The sequence below is a fragment of the Cinclus cinclus genome, chromosome 3 (assembly GCF_963662255.1).
Source record: "Cinclus cinclus chromosome 3, bCinCin1.1, whole genome shotgun sequence".
In the NCBI taxonomy this organism is placed as follows: Eukaryota; Metazoa; Chordata; class Aves; order Passeriformes; family Cinclidae; genus Cinclus; species Cinclus cinclus.
In genome coordinates, this window is record NC_085048.1 from 76331603 (window position 1) to 76353068 (window position 21466).

Genomic DNA, 21466 nt, shown 5'->3' on the forward strand with positions numbered 1-21466 from the left:
CTGAGAATTAAAAATCATTCTGCACCAAATTGTACCATTGCTGATCTACGACATAATTGGAGAACAGCTGTGCTCCCTCCTGCACTGAGCCATTCAGCTGAACCAGAGGGGTGCCCTGTGTTTTTACTCAAAGCACAGTGGAGAGCAGTGAGCAAACTCCTCATACTTCCTCCAAGCAGCTTCTGTATTGTGTCAGCTGGGGACATGATCAGGGTGACAACCAACCACTTTCTTGGAACCTGTGGGGCTTCTGCTCCAGTTCTTCAGCCCTGATTAATTCTCTGTGCAGCAGCAGCTGGAAGCTGAACTGTTCTTTACTGCCAGAAATTCAGTACTCAGCTGAAAGCTTCAGCATTGCCTTTCACTGACAGAGAAGGACACGTTTTCTCAGGGAAATGCATGCATGCTGCAGTTCCAGGGAGCATGCTGAGCATGCAGGCTTAATAAAGTCCTTGTGGGAGGGCATCTCAATGCTTACTCAAGTCCTCTAGTTATCAGAACAAGCATTAAAACCCTATCATGCAACACTACCTCTGCCTTTGTTTTCCCTGCCACAGCTCTTGCAGCAAATCTCAAATAATTTTTCTCCCTTGCAGCAAATCTGAAATAACCCACTCATCATTTCCCCCTTTTGAGTAAAAATAGCTCTGCGTAAGCCCCTCTATTTAATATGGAACAAACATATAAAGCTGTTAGATTAGAAAGATGTATATTAAAGCTGAAAATTAATATTAAAGCATCTATGACCTCCTCCTCTCCTATGCAGTACCTGAGAGTCCAACTCTTCTTACAGTCTATCCTTGTTGCACTAATGGTCACCTTAGTTGTGATTTTGGGCTATAGGTAGGCTCTTTCTTCTCCCATTAGTTTCCTTTCCTGTGTCTACTCTCACTGTAGTTGCTGTTCATCCACTATTTTTCTCCATTTATGTGTTGACTCTCAATGGCACCACTCTTTCTGCCCCCAGCAGGTAAACAATAAATGACCTTCCTCATACCTGTTGGGTAACTGCACATGACAAGGAAGAAACATCTAGTCCTACACAAAATAGCATTGCCAAAGTCCCCTCTGCATAGCCCTGCATTAGGTTTGGTGAGCCAAAGCTTTGGACTGTTAGCTCCTGTGTCACTTTTTTCAATGAATTGAGAATAAAGTAGGTGGGATACTTGTCTCCTCTGTGTGCTCTGGCTCCTGACAATAGGCAGTGAAAAGGCACTAGGGCATCTTCATCAGTGTTTTGGGACTGCTGCTGTCAGTGGAAGCGGGACTTGTCCCAAGGGCTCTCCTCCAAGCACCTCTCTAATAATAGCCTGTGTTAAAAAAGCATGGGTTGAGTAGTGCCCGGCAGTAATTGAAAGGTGAGTCTGAGTGTGGCCTTCTAGTTGATCTACATGCAGTAGCAGCAGCTGGGATTTTCTTGGGCCCCTCCCGCCCCCCCCCCCCCCCCCCCCCCCACCTATAACACTGAAATCCAGTCTTTTGTCCTTCACCATCCTGCAATACTTAGGATCCCATTCTCACCTGGGTCTTTTAATGTGACCTTAGAGATAAGCCACAGTACCACAGCTGTACCACAGCTGTATGCTTGCAGCTGCTGCTCATATTGCAAGGCCAGTGGTCAGTTCTTGGTGTATCTTGCAGGAGCAGTATAAAGGTCGTGCATCTCCGTGCAACAGGGAAAGAAAGAGGGGGCTGTAGGTACTCTAGAGAACAGATAGGGTGTGGCGATACCCACACTGGGAGTTTAAGCCAAAGTCTTAAAGCTGCTCCTCTCCTTACCTCATTCAGGACTTAACATGCATCCTCAGCTCAGGTGATCTGCTCCACCATTTCAATGGAGAAGTGCTCCATATCCCCCTCCACACTATTTTTCTCTTCACTTTCCATCCCCTCTCTCCTGGGCCTTGGCCTGCAAACCAAGCAGAGGAGCCTGTTTTTTTCCCAGTGTTACCCACTGGGTTGGAATTCACTTGAGCACTGCTATATGCAGCAACCAGATTAGTTACGTGCAGAAAGCTGCCTACTTAGGCGGTTTAACCTAATTTCCACATCACTGCCTTCCTTTTTCAGCTCAGTGAAGTTGAAAATACAGGGGCCCTGCTTCCTATATCTCTCAAAGTACAGGATTACTCAACGGGGGAGAGAGGGTACAAATCCCTGTGATCCATACCTGTGAATTAGCAGGAGCTGGGGTGTGCTCTGCATATTTCAGGTCAGGCTGAGGGCAGGAGCTGTGTGCTCAGGGATAAAGAATTCTGTGGCCCTTCCCCAACCCTCCAACTTTCACCTCCAAGCAGCTGCCTCCAAGCACTGGCTCTTACAAGCTCTAGGTATGAGTGGCAGATTAGACTGACCTCGCCACTAAATCATAGGTCGAGGATTCAGGTTTAGTAGGTTTAAGTATTAAACGCCACTGAAGCCATGGAACACCACAGCTCCTCGGACCAAGCAACCAGGGTGTGCCATGGCCCAATGGCTTGGGGCCCTTTCCCCAGGTGGGAGTGGAACTGGCATGGAGAGCCTTTCCCAGATGCTTCTTCCACCTTCCATCCCCTCCTGCGCCTCCAGGGTCCGGGACCCAGCCCGGCCGGCCCCGGCCCCGCCATCTCCTCAGGCCAGCGGGCGCTGCCGTCAGCCCCCGAGGGCTTCGAATGGCGTCGGCGCCCGAGACGCCGGGGTGGGATGAGGGGTGCCGGACGCCCCTCCACGCCCGCTCCGTTCCGCGAGGAGGCGCCGGCCGTGCGGGGAGAAGGGCCCGGAGCGGCGGCCGGGGGAAGGCGGGGCGGCTCGGCAGGTGCGGGCGGAGCGGGGCGGGGACCCGCGGGGCTGCCCGGCCCCCGCCCGGCGCTGCGGGGCGGCGCGACTCCGCGCCCCGGTGCGGATCAGCCCCCGCCGATGGCTACCCTGGGTCCCGCCGCCCCGTCGGGCGGAGCGGGGCGGCCCGGCGGCCGCCGGTGAGGCAGCGCGGTGCCGCCCCCGGGGCTGCGGTGGGCCGGGCCGGGACTGGCCGGCAGCGGCGGCGGCAGCAGCGGCGGCGGCGCCCGCCCCGGCCGGCAGCGCGCAGCGCGGCTCTGCCCCGGCGCCCGGGCGGCGCGGCCCCGGGATCGGCGGCGCTCCGAGCCGGAGGAAGATGCTGCCGGGGTCTATCCAGATCTCCGGGGAGACGCTGTCGGGGGCGGAGATCCGGGACATCTGCGAGAGCCTGCGGGAGAACTCGGTGCGGCTGCTGTCGCTGCGGGGCTGCCAGCTCTCCGAGCGGGACTTCGGGCACGTCTGCCGCGGGGTGGCCGAGTCCCGCTCCCTCGCGCAGCTCAACCTCAACCTGGGCATCGTCTCCAACATCAACCGCGTCAAGCAACTGGCCGAGGCCCTGAAGACGAACCGCTCCGTTCAGTCCCTCTTGTAAGTAACAGTGGGGCGGGGGCTGCCGAGGGGGCCCCGGCCCCTCCCGGGCTGGGACGACTCTTTCTGGGGACTATCAGCTCGGGGCCCGGCCCCTGAATTTGTGTCTTGTCGGAGGGAAAATGCCCTTGACGCTGCGGAGGATAAGCCCCTGCCCGTCACCTGGCTGGGAGGGAGCCACCTCTGTCCCCGCTGGCTGGGTACGGCCCTGCCTCTCAGTCCCGGTCCTCCGGCCCCGGTGATGGGGGCTGCCGCTCCAACGCTGGCATACCCTGCACCCCTCGTCCCAGCCTGGAGAGGAGGGCCACCGTAGCGCCCAGCCAACCCTAGCGACAGAGGCTTTCCAAAGCTTTTTGCCCACTTGGGGTCAGTATTTGTCATCCACCTCATTTTGTCTGCTTCTTCCTCCCTGTCAGGTTAGTTAGCCCCCAGGAAGAAGGCTCCGTAGTAATTTTCCCTTTTACCTGCACAGCCTCCATGGGAGTCCCCTGACAGATGCAGGCTTGGCCCTCCTCAACCCTGCTCTCTCCATCCACCCCTCGCTGGTGGCTCTGGATCTAGGAGACTGCATGCTGGGTGATGAAGGCATCAACCTTATCTGTGGGCTCCTGCCGCCTGATGGGGCCAAGTCTGGTAAGCACCAGGGGCTGTGGGCTGCTCAGTGACTGGTGGAGCTCTCACATAGATCAGATGTATGCAGCACTAAATCCTCAGCCCTGGAGGAGGCAGGCTCTATGGTTTGCCAGGGCTAAGGACTTCTTTCCCTTAAGAAAAGCAGATAAGTCGAGCAATAGACAAGTGGTTCCCTTTGGCAGGTTTGTGTTTCCTGCTGGCAGTTTGGAGCTCAGGGACTAACAGGTTGCTTCTGGTTCATGTCAGCAGCATTTGAAACTGGAGGAGAGGACAGTCTGGACTTTGAATTAATTATTTTGCATTTGTGTGTTGATAATCACCATAGATAAATATCTGGTGCGCCCCTACCTCAGCACTTAGCTTTATTATCAGTGCCTGGGAGTTGTCCCTGCTTGAGGGAGCACTCCATGAGTATGTAATTGCATGGTCACAGCCTTCGTGCCAAGACTCAGGTCTTTGCAGGGAATGGTCTTTGGTGGTGTGAGGCCAGTGGCCCACTCAAGCTGAGAGCTGGCATGTGCTGAGGTAATACCACTTTCTTCTGACTTTTAAAGTGCTTTCCACTTTTTCCCAGCCCCTCCACCTCTGTGTGTGCATAATGCCACAGATGCTGTTATCTTTGCTGGCCACCCCTCTCAGGTGCAGGCTTCAGAGACTACTGTCCCTGTTGTCCTCTCTCCAGCCTGTCACCTCATGCCACCTTCTTCAGCTTCCATTGTGTTTGCTATTTAGGGTAAGCAGGACGCAGGTTGGGAGAGCAGATAGATGGGGCAGTTGCAGCATGGTCAAATGAAGGGCCACCGCTGAAGGCAGTGAAATATTTCACTGATCACTGAAATACATGATGACAGCTGTCAGAGCAAACCAAGCCCTTAAGCCCTACAGAGTGGAGGGGACACAACCCAAAGCTGTTCTGGTGAGCTGAACAAGTTCTCCTGTGACTGCTTTGGGACCCTGAGGCTCTGGTTTGGCTTCTCTCTCTTCTCCAGGCCTTAAAGAGCTAACACTGAGTGCCAACCCAGGCATCACAAGTAAAGGCTGGGGACGCCTAGCCATTGCAGTGGCTCACAGCTCACAGCTCCGCGTGCTGAACCTGGACTACAACCCCCTAGGTAAGCTGGGGGCCAGGGAGGAGGAGCACTCCTGCCTCTCAGCGTTCGTGTGATGTGCACCAGTGGGTGACCAGGGACCAAGCTCTGGAAAGATGGCAAAACATCAACAGTAGGATGGGGCAGTTCTTTGCATAGGTGCCCTCTGTTCCCCAGCAGCAAGTTCTCCCTGCCAGGCACCTTCAGCTATAGGGGAAGCCACCCTCACTGCTCTGCTTGTGTGAGGTGGCGACATGCCCTGCAGGGAGGTGCAGAAAGGAGGCTGTGCCTTGCCTACTCCGCCACCTTTGTCGTCACGTTTGACCCTCCATGTCTCCCTTCTTCCTGAAGCCCTGGGTGCTGAAGCTGGCTTGGCAGATGCAGTATGTCCCTGCACTCCCCCTTCATCTTCCTGGAGCAGCAGGGAGGAGGAGGAGGAGAGCCTGGCACTCGTTGCCATAGAAACAAACTCTCTCCTGCTCTGCTGCAAGGTGGTGAGGAGGAGATCAGGCCATGCCGCTCTGAGCATCAGGATCATACTCCCCTCTTCAACCTGTTTGCAAGCAGAGTCTCCCCCAGGCCCTCTTCTCTGACCAGGTAGTTTCCCTTGGACAGGAAAAGCCCCAAGGTGTTACTTGACAGCAGTCTGGGTTTTGTTCCAAGAGAAGGTGTCACGGTTGTATGGCATCTTGGCACTCAACAGAGAATGTGAGAACACATTCTGGAGTCGTGTCTCTTCACCAACATCAGTCTTCAATGCTCCTCATCCTGCTGCATCCCCCCATCAAACTCTACCCCCTTTCCAGGGAGGCAGTCTGCCAGCTGGTGCAGTCCTCTGTCTGACTCAGCCTTTCCCTAGACTGAAGCTCCTATTCTTTGCCTGGGATGCCCTACAGGGACTGTTAAAGGCCCTTGCCTCCTTGAGTAGGAAAGAGATTGGGGAAGATATGGTTCTTTGGGGAATAAAACAAATCTGTGTTCCTTTGTATTCCCCCTGATAATCAATGACTGTTCCCATAACCACAAAATGGTGCACCTTTCCTTGTCTCTTTTCTCAGTTAACAGCTTTTTTTCTGCCATGAGGTAACTGGTTTGGAAGGTTGTCTGATGGCAGAAATACTCAGAGGATGTTCCCATGACAGCCCCAGGTGCATGAGGGCATGTCATTACATGAGGGAAGGCAGGCACTGCTAACAGCCCTGGTTTGCTCCTCCCACAGGTGACCAGGTAGCCGGGATGCTCGCTGTTGCTGTGGCCTCCAGTCGAACCCTTGAAGTGCTGGACTTGGAGGGAACAGGACTTACCAACCAGTCAGCTCAGGTATGGGAGCCCACGGTTACTCTACAGCATCACTGACACTTCAAGGGCGCAGGTCAGGGGTGTCTGCAGAGGCCCCAGGACCCACACCTGCCTCCAACCACACACTGGAGTCCACACACACCCCTTTCCCTCCCTGCACCCAGCGGGGTTCTTGCTTTCCCCTGGCTGCTTTCTTGGAAGAAATGAGGTTGGAGTTTTGTCTGAGAATCAGAATTAAATCTCTGTGGATAAACACAGGCCAAGGCTCAGTTACACAGACTCTCCTCTCAGATCTCCAGCTTCTAGTGGTAAGAGGGAATGGGGCCTGGATATGTGACAGCAGCAGTGTAGAGCAGTCCCTTCTTTAGACAGAGCCAGAAAATCCAAGCTTGGCTCTTCCCACAGGAAGATGGGAAGTCCTCAGTCTTTCATAAAGCCTGATGAAGGGAGGTCAAGGCCAAGGGAAGATAGAAGTAAAGAGAGGAGGGCTGGAGTTTGCAGGGAGACAAAGCACTTGACACTCTTTCTGCTCAGTCTTTGTGATGCTTGTCAGCCTGTTTATCTCACTCTCCCCCAGACCTTGCTGGACATGGTAGAGAATTACCCCACAGCCCTACGAACGCTCATCCTGGCAGAGAACAACATTAGTCCCGAGCTGCAGCAGCAGATCTCTGATCTTCTCTCAGAGGGTGAGGAAGAGGAGGAGACGGAGGCCCATGAAGTCACAGCCAGGGAGAAGAACCCCTGGATCTGTCAGAACAGTAAGAGCTCTGGGAGCTGGGCTGGGGGGCAGGAGCTGAGGGGCAAGAACTGGCATGTCTGGGGTGTTTCCAGTGCCACTGGCCTCTTGCAGTGGGGTTGGTGAATGGGTCTGTCCCTTCTCCCCATGAACTGGAATACATACAACCTCCATGGAATATGTATGCCTCCAGGCGTGACCTTCATGTCAAATAGCGTTGGGCCGTGATGCTCTGGGAAAGGCAGCCTCCAAGGACAATGCAGCTGCTGCAAAGAGTGGAAACGGTACCTCTGAGGCATTTTTCCTGATGCTGCAGGAACGAAATCTGAAAGTCTTAAAACTCAAGGGCAGGAGGGAGCCTTTGCCAGATATCCTAGCCAAAACCTGTGTCATTCCTCACTGTTTCCAGAACCTCCCTGCAATCCGCACAGCATCAGCTGTTCCTATCTCTACGTCCCAAAGATGTGAGTGGTTAGCTAGGTGCCACTGTCTGTCTGTTGTTTGTAATAGAAAAAAGGTATATTATGGAGATAGCAGTAGCCTGTTCGGTGTAGTTTCCATATGTGATATTGTATTCTGTCATGCCTATCTTGTGATCCAGCTGGTTTGAGGGTTTGCCTTTTTTACCTTCATTTGTCCTTCACCCCTCACAATTCTCGTATCAGACTACCAGCAGACAAGCACAACCAATCCTTGAGCCTCAAAATATTTGGATCCTCATCTATTAAACCCATAAAAATCATTTAGTGACAGTTTGGCCAAGTTTTGGATCTAGTTTCCAGAAATCACTTCCTGAAATAGAGATTTCCCTGCAGTAGTTTTGAATGTGCAGGACTGCCACTAGAGATTTCCTCCCTCCCATCCAGGAACAAACAGATTTATTTTTTTTTTCAGTTTCAAAAGGCTTCTGGATGGGAAACTGGTTCCCTGTTAAGTTTCTTACTTACATTCTCCTTGCAGTTGATTCACTTGCTGTGAGGAGAGTCACAGTGTTCCTGGCTGTTGCTCTTAGCCATGGCAGAGCCAGCAACCTGCCCTCAGCTCCCCGAGTCAGGCAGGGGAAGGCTGCACAAACCCTCCATTCATGCACTGCAGAAAATCAGTATTTCCACGCCTCTGCTGCTGTAACATGGCTGATTGCCCATGGCATTCCCTGCACTCTGGAAGGCAACACCAACCACCCTGTGTGGTGCTGGTGGGTGTGCAGCCTGAAGCCTGCCCCCCTGGACACTGTCTCTCTACTGAAGAACACACAATGAGTGCAGATTTAAAGGCCTGTGCAGGGTTGGGTAAGGGCACAGCTGGGCCAGCACAACCAGGATCACTTGCATGTGGGGGTCCTCGGACCTGATGTTCCTCTGGCCTCTTGTTGCTGTCTCTTTCTCCCTCTCCTCAAAAATCCATTCTGTTCTGCAGCGTGCCCAGAGCAGGCCTAGTTCCTACTTAATCTCACACTTCTCAGGAGTTCTCTTCCCACCCTGCGGTGTTTTAATTCCTCATCCTCACCTCTGGATCCGGAGTACAGCCCTGCGCTCTCCGGCAGCCGGATCGGCTCACGGTTCTCTCCCTGTCTCGACACAGATTCCAGCTCCCAGATGGTCCTGATGACGTCAGGCCTCGGTGACAGCCTCTTAGCAGAAACAGAGATGTAGCTGGGCTACCCTGCCTGCTTCTGCCGAGCACAGCCCGCCCCGGCCTCCGCGGGGCTCCCCAGCCCTCTTCTCACACATCTCACCTCCTGTCGCTGCCTCCCTCGGCTCTGAGCGCAGGAGCCTGCTCCGACCAAACCTCTACACACGTCTCTGTGCCGTCACACGCCTCGTCGGCCGCTTGTGATTGTCCCCGTCGCCGCATGTATAGCTCACGCCGCCCTGCCACCCCTACGCCCGGCTGCGCCTGCAGGCTGTATTTATTCAGATGTGTATAAGAGATGTCCTTTCTATCGCTTGTACTGCTGTCGCGATGAGACTTTTATAAAGGTCACAGATGTGGTGGCACCACTCGGCAGTGTCCGCCTCCGCCACTGTGCGACCCTGGGAGGGCGGGCGCCGGCAGGTACCGGCTGGGACCAGCGGGTGTGGGCAGAGAGCGGCAGATGCGGGCAGGGCCTGGCAGGTCCCGGCATGTACCGACAGGGACGGGCAGGGCCTGGCAGGTCCCGGCCTGTACCGACAGGGACGGGCCGGTGCCAGGCGCGGCAGGCGCTCGGGGCCCGTCCAGGCCAGGCACGGGCAGGAGCCGCGGGCTCGGAGCGCCGGCAGGGGGCGCCAGCCCCCTCGCCCGCCGCCTCACGGGCTCTCTCTCCCGCGCCTCCCGAGGCTCCACGAGTCGGGCCCGGCCCTGCGGACAGGTCGGTGACAGCCCGATTTTCTGTCCCCCAGGCCCTCCCTCATGCCAGGAGGAAGCGATGGCTAATCTAGCTCTGCAGGGAGCTTGACATCAGCCTTACACACCCTGGTGAAGGCTTCAGCCTGCACCAGCACCGTGGGTTGAGCTGCTTGGCCAAGCGTCCCTTGCTGACAAGGAAGATCGTGTTTCAAGGCTCAGATTAGGCTAGAAGATTAAATTGTGGCAGCAGCTGCTACTCAAGGGAACAAGGAATAAAATCATTAATTACGGGGACAAAGAAACAAGACACTCTTTCCAGTGTTAGGCTTGCATGCAGCCGGGTCAGAAAGACAGGCAGCAGAATGTGGGAAGTTTAGGAAAACTCACGACAGTCCTCTTGACTTCTGCAGCACCCTTCAATGTGAAAAGGAAATGCTTTCAAGTGTCTGTATCAGTATCCTGCAGACCTCTCTGCCTCATGGTTGAAGGGCTTCCTGTCTGGGGTATGTCCAGTCACCCCCAGTCCTTCCTCCTCCCACAAAATACGGAATCTAGAATTATAAACCTCTTAGGAAACCCAGCAAGGGGGCATGTTAAGTGGTCCCAGTCACTCAGTTTCTGAAGTGAACCGATACTCTCAGATGACTCCAAAAAGCTGGGACTCCCAAGAAAACCAACCACTATTAAAGGATTAGCTACACCTTATGCTAGCTGAGGATGTGGAGGTCTACCAAGACAGATCAGTACAGCCAGCAAAATATGTGAAATGGGGCAGGCAGAATCTTACAAGTAACACTGAGAGGTACATTCAGCACCAGCTTACAGATCACAGGATCACTCTCCCTGGAAGAGACAATGGGTGGCACACACAGTTCAACCAACTTGGAACACTGTACCATGAGTAGCTCTACACCCTCACATGCCCAGGAATACACCAGTCCCGGTCTTATCAAGTACAATATAGCCACTGCCATCTACTTTTAAAATAGTTTATTTCTGGTCTTAAAATATACATCAGTTTGAAAATCTCAGAAAAAAACACATTAGTTACAGATTAACAGTCTGGAGTTGGGACACTGGAAGTGGGATGGGCTCAAGGCCCAAGAGCCAATACTGCTGGAGGTGGGCAGGAATGCATACCTTTGCCAACCCTCCACTTCACTGTTTTGCTTTTCAGTCTACTTCAACCAAATGCAGAGCAAGGCCAGCTCGGTTCAGCTGCCTCAGCAAAAGTTTTGTCCACTGACCAGCATGCCAGGATTCATGGGAGATGGGGCTGAGCCCTGGGGGGCAATGCCTCCCCCACTGCAGGCCACCAGCAGCCTCAGAGCCAAAGTAGCTCACTCAGTGAGCAGCCAACCCCAGGTGACATCAGTGAGGTGGGATCTGGCAGCTGCTGTAGATGCAAACCCTCAGCAGTGCTGCAGAAGAACAAGAGAAATATAGCAGTGGAGTGGCTGATGGCAGCAAACACAAAGATACCCCCCCCCCCCACCCCTCCACAACCGAGACAGGGGAGATAAACACTCTGCAGGATCAGCAGATCCCTCTCTCAGCACCAGCCTGCCTGCAGAGAAACACTGCAGTGAAATACTGAGTCCCACCTCCCCCACTAGAGGGTGGTATCCAGCTCCACAACTGTTCTAGGTGGGAAACAAGGTGAGTGTGTAGGCAGCAGCTCTGCCCAGGGTACATAAAACAACCTACACAGCTTGCCAGAGAGGCCTGCAGCTCCCTTTCACTGGCCCTGGAGCCTCCAGGCCCAAGCTGAAGCCCTGGCTGGCCCCAGCTACAAGCTGCAAGCCCTTTACAGAGACAGGAGTTTGGGGAGGGGAGCAGGGCCCCCAGACAGCTCTTGGCTGCAAATCTTGATGTAAGCATATTAACAGATGCTCCCTCCTGGAGAGAAGGATGCTCTCCTCCAGCCCAATGGAGAGCCCACATGGTGTAGGGTGAGAGGACAACACAAACGCAACTCAAAAACCAGACAGCAGGCTGAGGGCAGGGTTTGAAGGGGGTATGGTGAAGGGAATTGGGCTGTTCTCTGCCCTGTACCCCCATGGAAGCCAAGAAACACCAGACAGACAAGGGCACAGGACAAAATTAAAATAGGAGGCCTGGGCTTTTTAAGCCCTCAAAAAAATACCTACATCTACAGACCTCTCCCCTTCCCTCCCCCCCAACAAGACACTGAGCACACAAGACTGAGAAGAAAAGTCACACAATATCACACTAGGCTAGGAAAAACACACAGAGAGCTCCACCCAGAAAGGGAGGCCCCAGAGAAGCACCAGAGCCTGGAGCTCCCCAGAGAAGGGGGCGTGCAAGGAGACCCTGGTGAACGGCTGCTGCCGAGCCATGAGGTAGTGCATCTGCAGGGAGCAGCTCCTCAGCATGCTGCCCTCACATCTCTGCTGGCCCTGCACCAAGCCCTTCCCAGAAAAGCCCGGTAGCATCCTTCACGCCTTGCTTGCCTGGGGCAAGACCTTGTTCTTGAATCTGGAGGGGTTTCTGCAGGCTGGAGGCCAGGATCAGAGGGAAGTGCAGCTCTGATAGCTGAGACTCCTCAACACACCCTCAGTGCAGGCATCAGACTGGCTGCCAACGCTGTGTCTGTTTATACAGGGTGGGAGAAAGAAAAAAACAATACACCCCAAAACCAAAGGCTTGGAAAGAAGAAAGAAGCCCACCCAAGAGCAAAACATCAGCACCGTTCAAACAAAACAGCACAGAGAGCAGGGGAAGAGGTGTGAGGGAGGAGACATACAAACACAAACCCCAGCACCCAGCAGGCACTGCCTCCCTGAACCACCTCAGCAGGCAGCACCTGTGCCCCACACCACAGCACCAGCCCCTGTGCATTGCCCCAGTGAGGACCAAGGTGCAGAGCCCAGCCCTGGAGACACACAACAGCGACCTTGCAGAGGCAGATTTTGGAGGCCCACCTAGTGGGCGGCTGGGGAAAACAAAACCCAGGAGGAAAATGAGACACCAGCAATCCCAGCACATCCCCACGGCACACAGCCATCTGCTGGGAGAGTCCTCATGCCCCACTCACAGCCCCTGGGGCTCCCAGGGAATCAGACACCACCACACAGGCACTCTGCCCTGTTGGCACAAGTTAAAAGAGAGCAGAGCAGCTGTGGGGAAACAACTCGAGAGCACCCAGGGCCTCAGGTACCTGAGTAGGAAGGGGGAGGAGAGCAAAAAGAGGCACAGGCACCAAGACAAGGGGTACCAAGAACTAGCTCTGGTACAGGCACCAGTGTGAGGCTGTGAAGAGAGCTGCGAGTGTGTCAGGGCAGTGGGTGTGCTTCTGCACACCATGTGTGCTTGTACTGTGGGTCTGAGGTGCTGGGGAAATATAAAACCTCAGAGCACATTTCCCTGTGGAGGAGAGTATTAAGGGAGGCTTCTCCCTCAGGTAGACTGATGAGGGCATCCCACAGCTCTGCTAAGCGTGGCTGCTTCTTGCTCCGCCTCAGCTGAGAAGGTTGCCCTGTTCCTGGGCTTGTGTCAGACTGTCTTTGCGATGTAAGTGGTGCACCCCCATCCTCTTGGGGCTGCGGTGCGGCCGAATGAAAGGAGGCTTGACCCTGCCTTCTCCGCTTTCCTCTTGGATACCTCCCTGGCTGCTCTCCTTGTTTCCCCGGAGCAGCATTTCTCTCTCCTCGGCTGGGCTCTCAGGCAAGCCAAGGTCTACATAGTCCTTGTGCTTCTCTGGTGAGGGGCTTTCAGGCTCAGCAGCACCTCCGCTGCTTTCAAGCAACAGCTTCTGAGCTTCATCCTGGGAGAAATCTGTACCATAGTCTGAGGAGAAATGGCTCCTGCGGGCTCTGGACTCGGTGCTGTCTGTGTCCACGCTCGAGTCCCGGCTCACGGTCCAGCTGCAGCTCTGTGCAGACTCCTCACCATCTGAGTAAGCTGACGCTGCCCTACCCAGCTCCTGCATGGAGCGGCTGAACCTCTTCTGGAGCTCGGGGGCTGTGTCACGGCTGAAAGCTGTGCGATTCATCAGCACTCGCTCCGAGGTGGGGGGTGCCTTATCCACAAACATACGCTGCCAGTTAGCCAGCAGGTCCTCCTCAGAGCTGGCAGAGCTGGCAAAGGCGCTCGGGATTTGGGGAGGGCTGCTGAACGGGCTGCTCTGGGAAGAACCGTGAGCCCTGGCTGCTTTGGGGGACTGCTGACAGGAACAGCTGGAGGCTGAATGGCGTCCTTCTGAAGCAGGGCTGCTGGGGAGTGTCCGGTGCCTGTCGCAGCTCTCATCTTCGCTCTGTACCAGGCTGAGGGAGATGGCCTGGCGTGTAGCATATGTACAGTTGGGCAGGGGGCTGTTCTTTGGGATCCTTACCTTGTCCTCAGAGAATTCAATCACTTTGCGCCCTGGGTACATAGGATGCGGAGGTGAGGGAGTAGGGTATGGGCTTAGCTTCTCAAAGGCAGGTACCTCCTCAGGCACACTTTCCACACTACTCTGTGGCTTGCAGCCACCATTCTGCTGTTTTCCTGCATCTCCTCCCTCCTTCCCCATCTGCCCTGCACTGTTGCAGGCATCAGAAAGGGCTCCACTCATGTCCACATGCACAAAGACATCCTCAGCCATGGGACAGTTGCCACTGCTAGACTTGGCTGAATTCAGAACCAGAGATTCTGGTTTCTCCAAGACTCTGGCGATGACTGAGGTGGGCACAACATCAGATGGAGCCAAGGTGTGGGCTATCTCTTGGCCAGGGCCTGCAGACTCCTGTGTGCTGTGCAAATGCTTATTCACCATGTCCTGCAGCTCGTAAGGAAGCTAGGGAGAAGGAAAAGGACATTAGAAGAGGGCTGCCATGCAAGCCATTTAGTTTCATATAATCTGCCTTTTCCAACCAACCTACATGTGTATTTTGTAGTCATTATCTTGACCCTTATCATTCACCTACTTTGCCTTCAGAAGGGTATCTTTTTTCAAAGCAAACCTGCCCCAGGAGTGACTAACAAGGTTCTCTAGCTGTCACAGCAGTCATGCTTCTAGGCCATGGTTCACAGGCTCCGTTTGGCAAAGTCAACAGGTAAAGACAACACGTGGGCTCAGTCCCACATGCCTGTGAGCACAGAGATAAGGCCCAGCCAGCACATGCTAGGAAAGGGTCTATTGATCTGTGGAAAATCAGCTGGTGGTTGCACTGAAGTGACTCTACAGCCCCCACTGCTGAGATCCACAGCACTCCCTGAATGCATAATTGCAGCCATGCTGCCTTGGCAGCCTGCCTGCAGACCAGGATCGATGCCTTCCTGTGTTCCTACCAACTCCAACATGTCACTCCGCTTCCTCGCTCTCCCCATGTCAGAAAGACAAACATAGGGCTTATTACCAAAGTTGTTAGACTGGGATCTCCACAGGGGGTAATCACTACCCCTTCTGCTGTAAATGGGCACTACTGCTCTCCCCATTACCCTGCCAAACTGCCCTCACCTGGGTCACCACAGGCAAGTGAAGCATGAAGGGGAGAGCAGAGGTCCCCAAGCAACTCAGTGGCACAGCAAGGTCTGTCCCATCACAGCCAGAAGGAAAATGCACCACATCTGGGTATGCAGGACACACTGCATAAAAACAGCTGTCTTTGAGGCAGGCTGTCTGCACAGCTGCTCAGCACCAAACCCCCTCCAGTGGCAGCCATGTGGAACACAGCATTCTGGGGGAGCAGATTTCAAAGCTCCAGAGATGGGGGACAGCTGGGAGAGAGGTCAAGGTTACCCCAGCAGTAACTGATACAATGACCTCAAGAGTGCTAATTTGAGACACAATGGGGGAGGGTGACATAGTGGTCACCTGCTAAGTTAAAAAAGACAAGCATGTAGTTTTGCTGAGAGAAACACAAGAAGGGACAGAGACTAGATGTTATGGCAAAGAGAGAGCTGGGCTAAGGGCCTGGACAATACTTTCAGCCAAAGAACCGATGCCACTAATGTGAAAGGAGATGAGAGCAGGATGAGCTGAACTGCCCCCACCTTCATCCCTCCCCACAAGGGGGAGTGAGTTGGTACCAGCTTCTCTTGCTCAGAAGGCCCAGAAAACCCTGAACGCTGCCTCACACACTTCTCCTCAGAGTAGTAAGTGACATCAGGTCAGACTACTTCTGCTTCTTATGAGGCAGTATGGCCCTTCCATGTGGCCAGGTGAGGAAGGAAAAAGGATGGCGCAGAGTAAGACAGAGGTCTGTCCTCTTGCCAGCTGCCAGCATGCACCCAGCAGGCTATCAAGTTCAAGGTTATTGTGCTTTTTATAACAGCTCCTGGCTGAATTGTGAAATGGAGCTGTCATGAAAGAGGAGCTGGCAGAAGCTCTGTGCTGCCTTCTCAGTGGGAGTGGGAACAGGAACCTCCCCCCACCTCTGAGACTGAAGGATGAGAGGCCAGCAGCCCTGTGGAGAAAGCAAAATGCAGTCAAAGCCCATGAGGCCTTCTTCCCCAGGATTAGTAGTAGCAGGATTACTACTCACATCAGCAAACTTGTGGTTCCTGAAGTGAGACTTGTTACACTTGAGCAGCTGTACTGCAAGGTTACAGTCCTGTCGATAGCGTTCCTGCAAGAGAGGGCACAGGTGTGCAACACTGTCAGACTCACACAAACTCTTACCCAAAAACGCACCACCTGACCAGATACTGCTTGAACAAAAACCAGAAGAGGCATCTGATGAATTGCTCATGCGGGCACTGCCATTCCCTCCTCCCCATACTTTCGTGTATTTTCTTACAACTCAGCCAAGGTGTCCCTTTCAAGTCCAGTTCCTGTTGCTGGAGTATCCTTTGTCAGTGTAGCAAGCCCCTCTCCCTCTGGAGATCTTAATCAGCCCCAAAAACCCCACTAGATTTTCCCTCCCATCCCACAGCTCAGCCACATCTGATGATGTAGACAGACTGGAGGGAGTTGAGAGCAGTTAATTGAGTCAAGCACTGGATCCAGAAACTTCTGGTATTAATGGTGTAGAAAAGGCATCAGCTCCCTCCCAGCTCTGGAGTGAATGACCCCTCCATAGGTACAGCCCAGACTCAGGTCAGACCCTAAGCCTAAAAGAGCAAATACATCAAACTTGAAGATCTGTTCTTCCCTGTTCAGCTTCTCAGATCCTCTTCTGCTTGTCTGTCCCTGCTATCATGTATAGTTCCTGCACTGCCATACACACTGCAATCATTAATGTGCTCCTTTACACTAATGACTAAACCAAAGGAAAACCCCACACGCTTTCATAACCATTTGCAGACTGACACTTACATTGAGTTCCTCCAGCTTATTGATGGTAGTTTTGGCATCAAGCAATTTATTAGTGAGCTCTACAATCTCCCAGTCCAGCGTCTTGCGGTCCATTTCTGCCTTTTTAATCTGGGATGCAAGAACATCAGGCTTAAAACTCCCTAGCACAGAACCCGGCTTCATCACCCACCTCAGCCCAAGCATAGCACAATGATATGTTCAGCTGGGATACAAAAAACTTCCAGACAGACAGACAGACAAGGGAGACAACCCTCTTCAAAGGAAGGTGATTCCAAAAGCCAAATGGGACCAGCTGCTCTGCTAGCTACAGAGGCAACAGGTTGAGTCTGAGCCTCCTTAATGCAGTATCTCTTCCTGAAGCACCAGGTTCCCATGGTACCTCACAAAAAGCTGGTGGTTTTGAGCAATCAATCTCAACCTGCCACTGGTAGCAAATACCTCTGAGACTGTGATACCCAGCCCTCCTTCCTGGGGAAACTGAAACAATACTGCCTGAAAAGATTCAGCAGTCAATACTGAATGGACAAAAGGAGGAAGGCACCATCTTGAAAGTGTTTAAGCCTTGCTCTAGTAAGTAAAAGGACCTGTCGCTTAATCTGAAGTTCAGCAAATGTCCTCCCTAAAGCAGCAAACCTTGCCTCTTCAGACTCCCTAACAGTTCAGGTACAGGGCTGACAGAGACCCAGATGTAACAGCAAAGAGGGATAAAAACTCAGAACAACCAAGATGTCACTGTCTCAGGAAGTTCTTCTAAACTGCCCAAGGGTGTTGTGAGGCTGGGACCAGCAGGGCCAGCTGTGCATCATGGGTACAGCATAGCAGCACGCAAGGGGATAAGGGAGCCAGTACTTCCCCAGTATGCAGTCTCTTAAGGCACCAGCACAATGAATAACTGGGAGTGAATATTAACCCAAGAAATTCAAGTTCTAGAACCAAAGAAATCTCATCCTGGGCTACATGGAGGCAATCAGCACCTCAGCTATTTGACTTGCCTGCTCACAGCTGAGAAGGGGAAGGAAAGGGAGCAAACAAGGCTCACAGCCATCCACACCTTGTGCAGGGCCACTGCTTATGGGCACCACTTCCCAACATGCCACGCTCCAGCTGGCTCAGAGTCAAACACTCTTAAGATAGAGCCCTGCAAGCTAGGACCTGCTGCATCTGTGGGCAGCTGCTGGATACCAGGTGAGCCCTTGGCTGGACGAGGGCTGGGGCCCCTCCATCTGAGATGGTGTATGTGGGATTGACAATGAAACCAACAGGCTGAGACACGTAAAGAGGAAAAAGGAAAAACACACAAACGAAAAGACGCAACTGCAAAAATCCAGCTTTGGCTGAGAGAGGCCTGAGAGGTGAGTGCGCCCAGAGTGTGCCAGCGGCAGCATGGGGAGGAGAGAGAGAAAGAGAGAGGGAGGGAGAGAAAAGAAACAGCCATGAGTGTTATGAATGCACACAACAGACATCCACACACATTGGCTCTGCTCTGACTGCCCCCATCCTCCCAGGATGACCACCCCAAGACTAGCTGACACATCCCTGGCATTTTGAGAGGGACTGAAGCAACATGACGGAATACCATGCGATTATGTTGTGAAGAACCAAAGCGCTCATGCATGACCAAGTATGGGTTCTGTAAATCAAGAAAACCACTCATGACACCAGCCGGAATGGGGAGTAGATGGTCACGGCCAGAATCTCACCCCTCACCCACTGCCACATCTGCTGGGTAAAGACAGGGTCCCTTCCCCCATCTGCTCCTAACACACACTGGTCTCATCTCTCTAGAGACTTAATAGTGCACTCACCAGGGCATGCAGCTTCTCCTCCAGGTCCTGATTGGTTCTCTGGGAAGCAGTGTAGCTATTCTGCAACCTACAGAAACAAGATTGTATGCTTGGGAATGGATCTCGGGCACCCACTCAAGTTGCCTTCATAGCTGCTAAGAAAACCACCAACTCTAGAACTCAGAAAGACTGCTACTAAGATAACCAGGCATATTAACTATGCCTCACCTCTGATACATGATGGCTTTCAGACCCCAAGTTACTGGAGACAAGATGAGGCTGGCAGGGTGAAAGGATCCTGCAGGAGGGGATGTAGATGACTTTGGAGGATTCCTCTGAGCTATGTCACCTCTAAGCACGTGACCAGTGACTGGCACTGATTTTTAACCGAGGTACTTTTCAGGTAAAGCAATGATGTATTTTCTTGCAGCCACCAGTGGTGTGTTTTGCACACGTGCTTACATCCAACAGATGAAGAATTCCCTGTCATCAGCCTTTCATGCTGGCAGCATTCCTACACTGTACCTGGGAAGAAACAATGGCTGCAGAGCCTTTATCTCCCCTAGACTCTGGAGGTGCACCTTTTCAAGGATGCAGCACACCTCTGATTTGCACAACAGGACACAGTCTGCTCATGCCAGCTGAGGGAGTCTTTGGTGAGAGGGATCTTTCTAACTCCACCCCTCTCATTTTCTTTGTCATACCTACGGAATTTGTCCTTGAACTTCTCCAGCTCCTCACGGTTCTGGCCCAGTTCCATCTCCAGGTAGTCTTGACCTGACTCCAGTTCCCTCTCCATTGCCTCCATTTTGTTAGTCACATATGTCAGCCTTCGACGAAGCTCCTCATTCTCATGTTGCAGTAGCCTGGGGCAGGAACCAGGAGCAAGGTACCACTGAGTGCACAAGGAGTGTTCCACAACAGCACCCCCACCCTGCTGCCCTGCACTAGGGCCCAAGAGCCCTCACAGGCACCCCAGAAAGTCAGGAGCTGAACGCTCAGGAGACTCCAACACATGAAGCAAGAGGTACATCTCTGTCAGAGAAGACAGACAAAAAACTCTTGCCTGAAACAAGGGCAAAGAAGCATGTGCCAGCTGGCCAGCCACAGCTCCCAGCTCCCTCTCAGGTTACAGTGCTTGCATAAATTAGACAGATGAGCTGCACAGCTCCGGTGTCTCTCACTGATGAATGAAAACCAATCAATAATTTATCCCAGTCCAGGTTAGAAGAATAGAAGGGAAAAATCCTCTCTCCACCTCTGTTAAAGACTACTTCTACTTTCTTTCACACCCACCAACTTCTCTGCGTGCATCTGCACTGGGGGTCCATGTTCCCTAGCAGGAGGGACATGCAAGGCACAGGTTGGCAAGGCACAGACCAAAGCTCTGCCCACACAGCCCCAAGAAGACTGAAGATCTGAGAGGAGCCTGCAGGGCCAGTCAGCTTCATTGCACAGGTGGCACAGGCAATATGTGAGGAATCAGCACCCACACCATTGCAGTATGACAGGCATAAAGGGAGAGCAGGACACTTACTTCATCCTTTCTGCATCCGTCAAGGGTTCCTGCACAGGGAAGAAAACAGCTGTGAGATTCTTTCAGAAGAGGAGTTGGTTTCTCACACTGTCCTAAAAGGCAGTCTTGGTTGCTAGACCCTAGGTGTGACTCCTCCTCCCCTGCTCTGACAGTTCATACTAGGTAAGCTTAGAGCTACAAGGATTTGTACACACTGCTCAGCTGTCTGATAAAAAACACACTGTTTATTCTGGTTCAGGGTAGAAGAGATGGACGAGAAACCACCACACAAGTTAGGTAACTTTACCCTCCCATGGTGCAATCTCAGCATCTCGTGTAACATCACCACCTTAGCAGGTGTTTCATCTTCCTCCACATCCACAGCTGGTGGGCAGCAGGAATCTCACAGGCCAGCATACACAGGATTCACTTGTCACCACAGCAATCACTTGTGGGGCCCATGGAACCCCACAAAAATCATGGGAATCATTTGAGAGCTGAAAAATGTGGCTACCAATTATACCACCCAGATTGTGCCGCAAAATAGGTTTCTTTCTACAGACCTGAAACCAGCCACTGTAACTATTCTAGGATAGCAGAAGAAACCCTAAAGGTCAGAAAAGCCTGTAAAAGAAAATGTTATAGGCAACACCCCCAGAGATAGCTGGAGCAGGGCCCTGCAGAACAAGGAGACAGAAAACAGTGGCAAGAGCACACAGCTCAGCTATTTTGAACTCAGTGCTAACTCATGAGATGGCTGCTGCCTGTCAGGATGACTAGGAGATAGTTAATTAGCACTAGAAGCAACTATATTTTTTGTAAAAGCCCAAGACTGACCATTCTCACAAAATCCAAACTGCCCATGGGTTATTTTTGGTGCTTGATACCAAGAGCACTTCACAAACCCAAGTGCTGCCACACTTCAGATAGTCTATTAGTGTCATGGTCAGCTCTGGGCTGACAGACCGTGTCAGACAGCCAAGGATGAGGCTGTTGATCTGCTAACAATTCCACAAGGTACACCATCCCAGTTCTGGCCTTAAGACATCACAGGGCTGCTTCCTTCATTAATTCACGCTTTAAGAAAATGGTCTTTAACACCTGTATACACCCTTCTGTTCTTAAGGGCAAAGATTCAATCCATTATTTTCTCACCTCCTGACTCCACATGGCAATCAGCTAATTCACACAGAATTATCTAGTAACTGCCTCCCCTATCCCTACAAATATACAAACAGGAGATGATAGTGACCAGGCAAAGGAGACAATGTGATTCTTATTAATACAAGAAAATGGCATTGCCGTAAAGCAAAGAGGAGAAAGCTTAAAAGACTTGAAACAGCCATCATACAAAGATCCAGTGCCCTGAGACAGCCAGGCACAGGGCACACACAAAGTACCAGGAACATCCCAGCA

The 21466-nt window shown here is 52.8% G+C and overlaps 2 protein-coding genes across 7 annotated transcripts in view; one reads left to right on the forward strand and one right to left on the reverse strand.

Annotated features, from left to right (window-relative positions):
• The first annotated feature begins 3130 nt into the window (after positions 1-3130).
• LRRC73 (leucine rich repeat containing 73) lies at positions 3131-9034 on the forward strand. Of its 2 annotated transcripts, none has more exons than XM_062490243.1 (6): positions 3131-3402; positions 3875-4035; positions 5025-5147; positions 6343-6443; positions 7000-7189; positions 8743-9034. In XM_062490243.1, exons 1-6 carry the CDS (start codon positions 3131-3133, stop codon positions 8811-8813), a joined length of 918 nt encoding a protein of 305 aa, XP_062346227.1. In that variant the 3' UTR covers positions 8814-9034. The 2 variants fall into 2 exon arrangements, with proteins under 2 accessions (XP_062346227.1, XP_062346226.1); XM_062490242.1 differs by having other exon boundaries at positions 7000-7183.
• Positions 9035-11002: 1968 nt separating this feature from the next.
• The window catches only part of TJAP1 (tight junction associated protein 1), a 39489-nt gene continuing 29025 nt past the window's right edge, over positions 11003-21466 (reverse strand). For 4 of the 5 annotated variants that reach the window (XM_062490237.1, XM_062490240.1, XM_062490239.1 and 1 more), the window contains 6 exons: positions 20072-20100; positions 19239-19400; positions 18556-18622; positions 16751-16858; positions 15978-16061; positions 11003-14287 (listed from right to left, as the gene is read on the reverse strand). In XM_062490237.1, coding sequence (XP_062346221.1) covers positions 12971-14287; positions 15978-16061; positions 16751-16858; positions 18556-18622; positions 19239-19400; positions 20072-20100 — 1767 coding nt within the window. In that variant the 3' untranslated portion in view covers positions 11003-12970. Of the gene's footprint in view, positions 14288-15977; positions 16062-16750; positions 16859-18555; positions 18623-18762; positions 19091-19238; positions 19401-20071; positions 20101-21466 lie in introns of those variants that run through there. The other variant, XM_062490241.1, reaches the window with a different exon arrangement.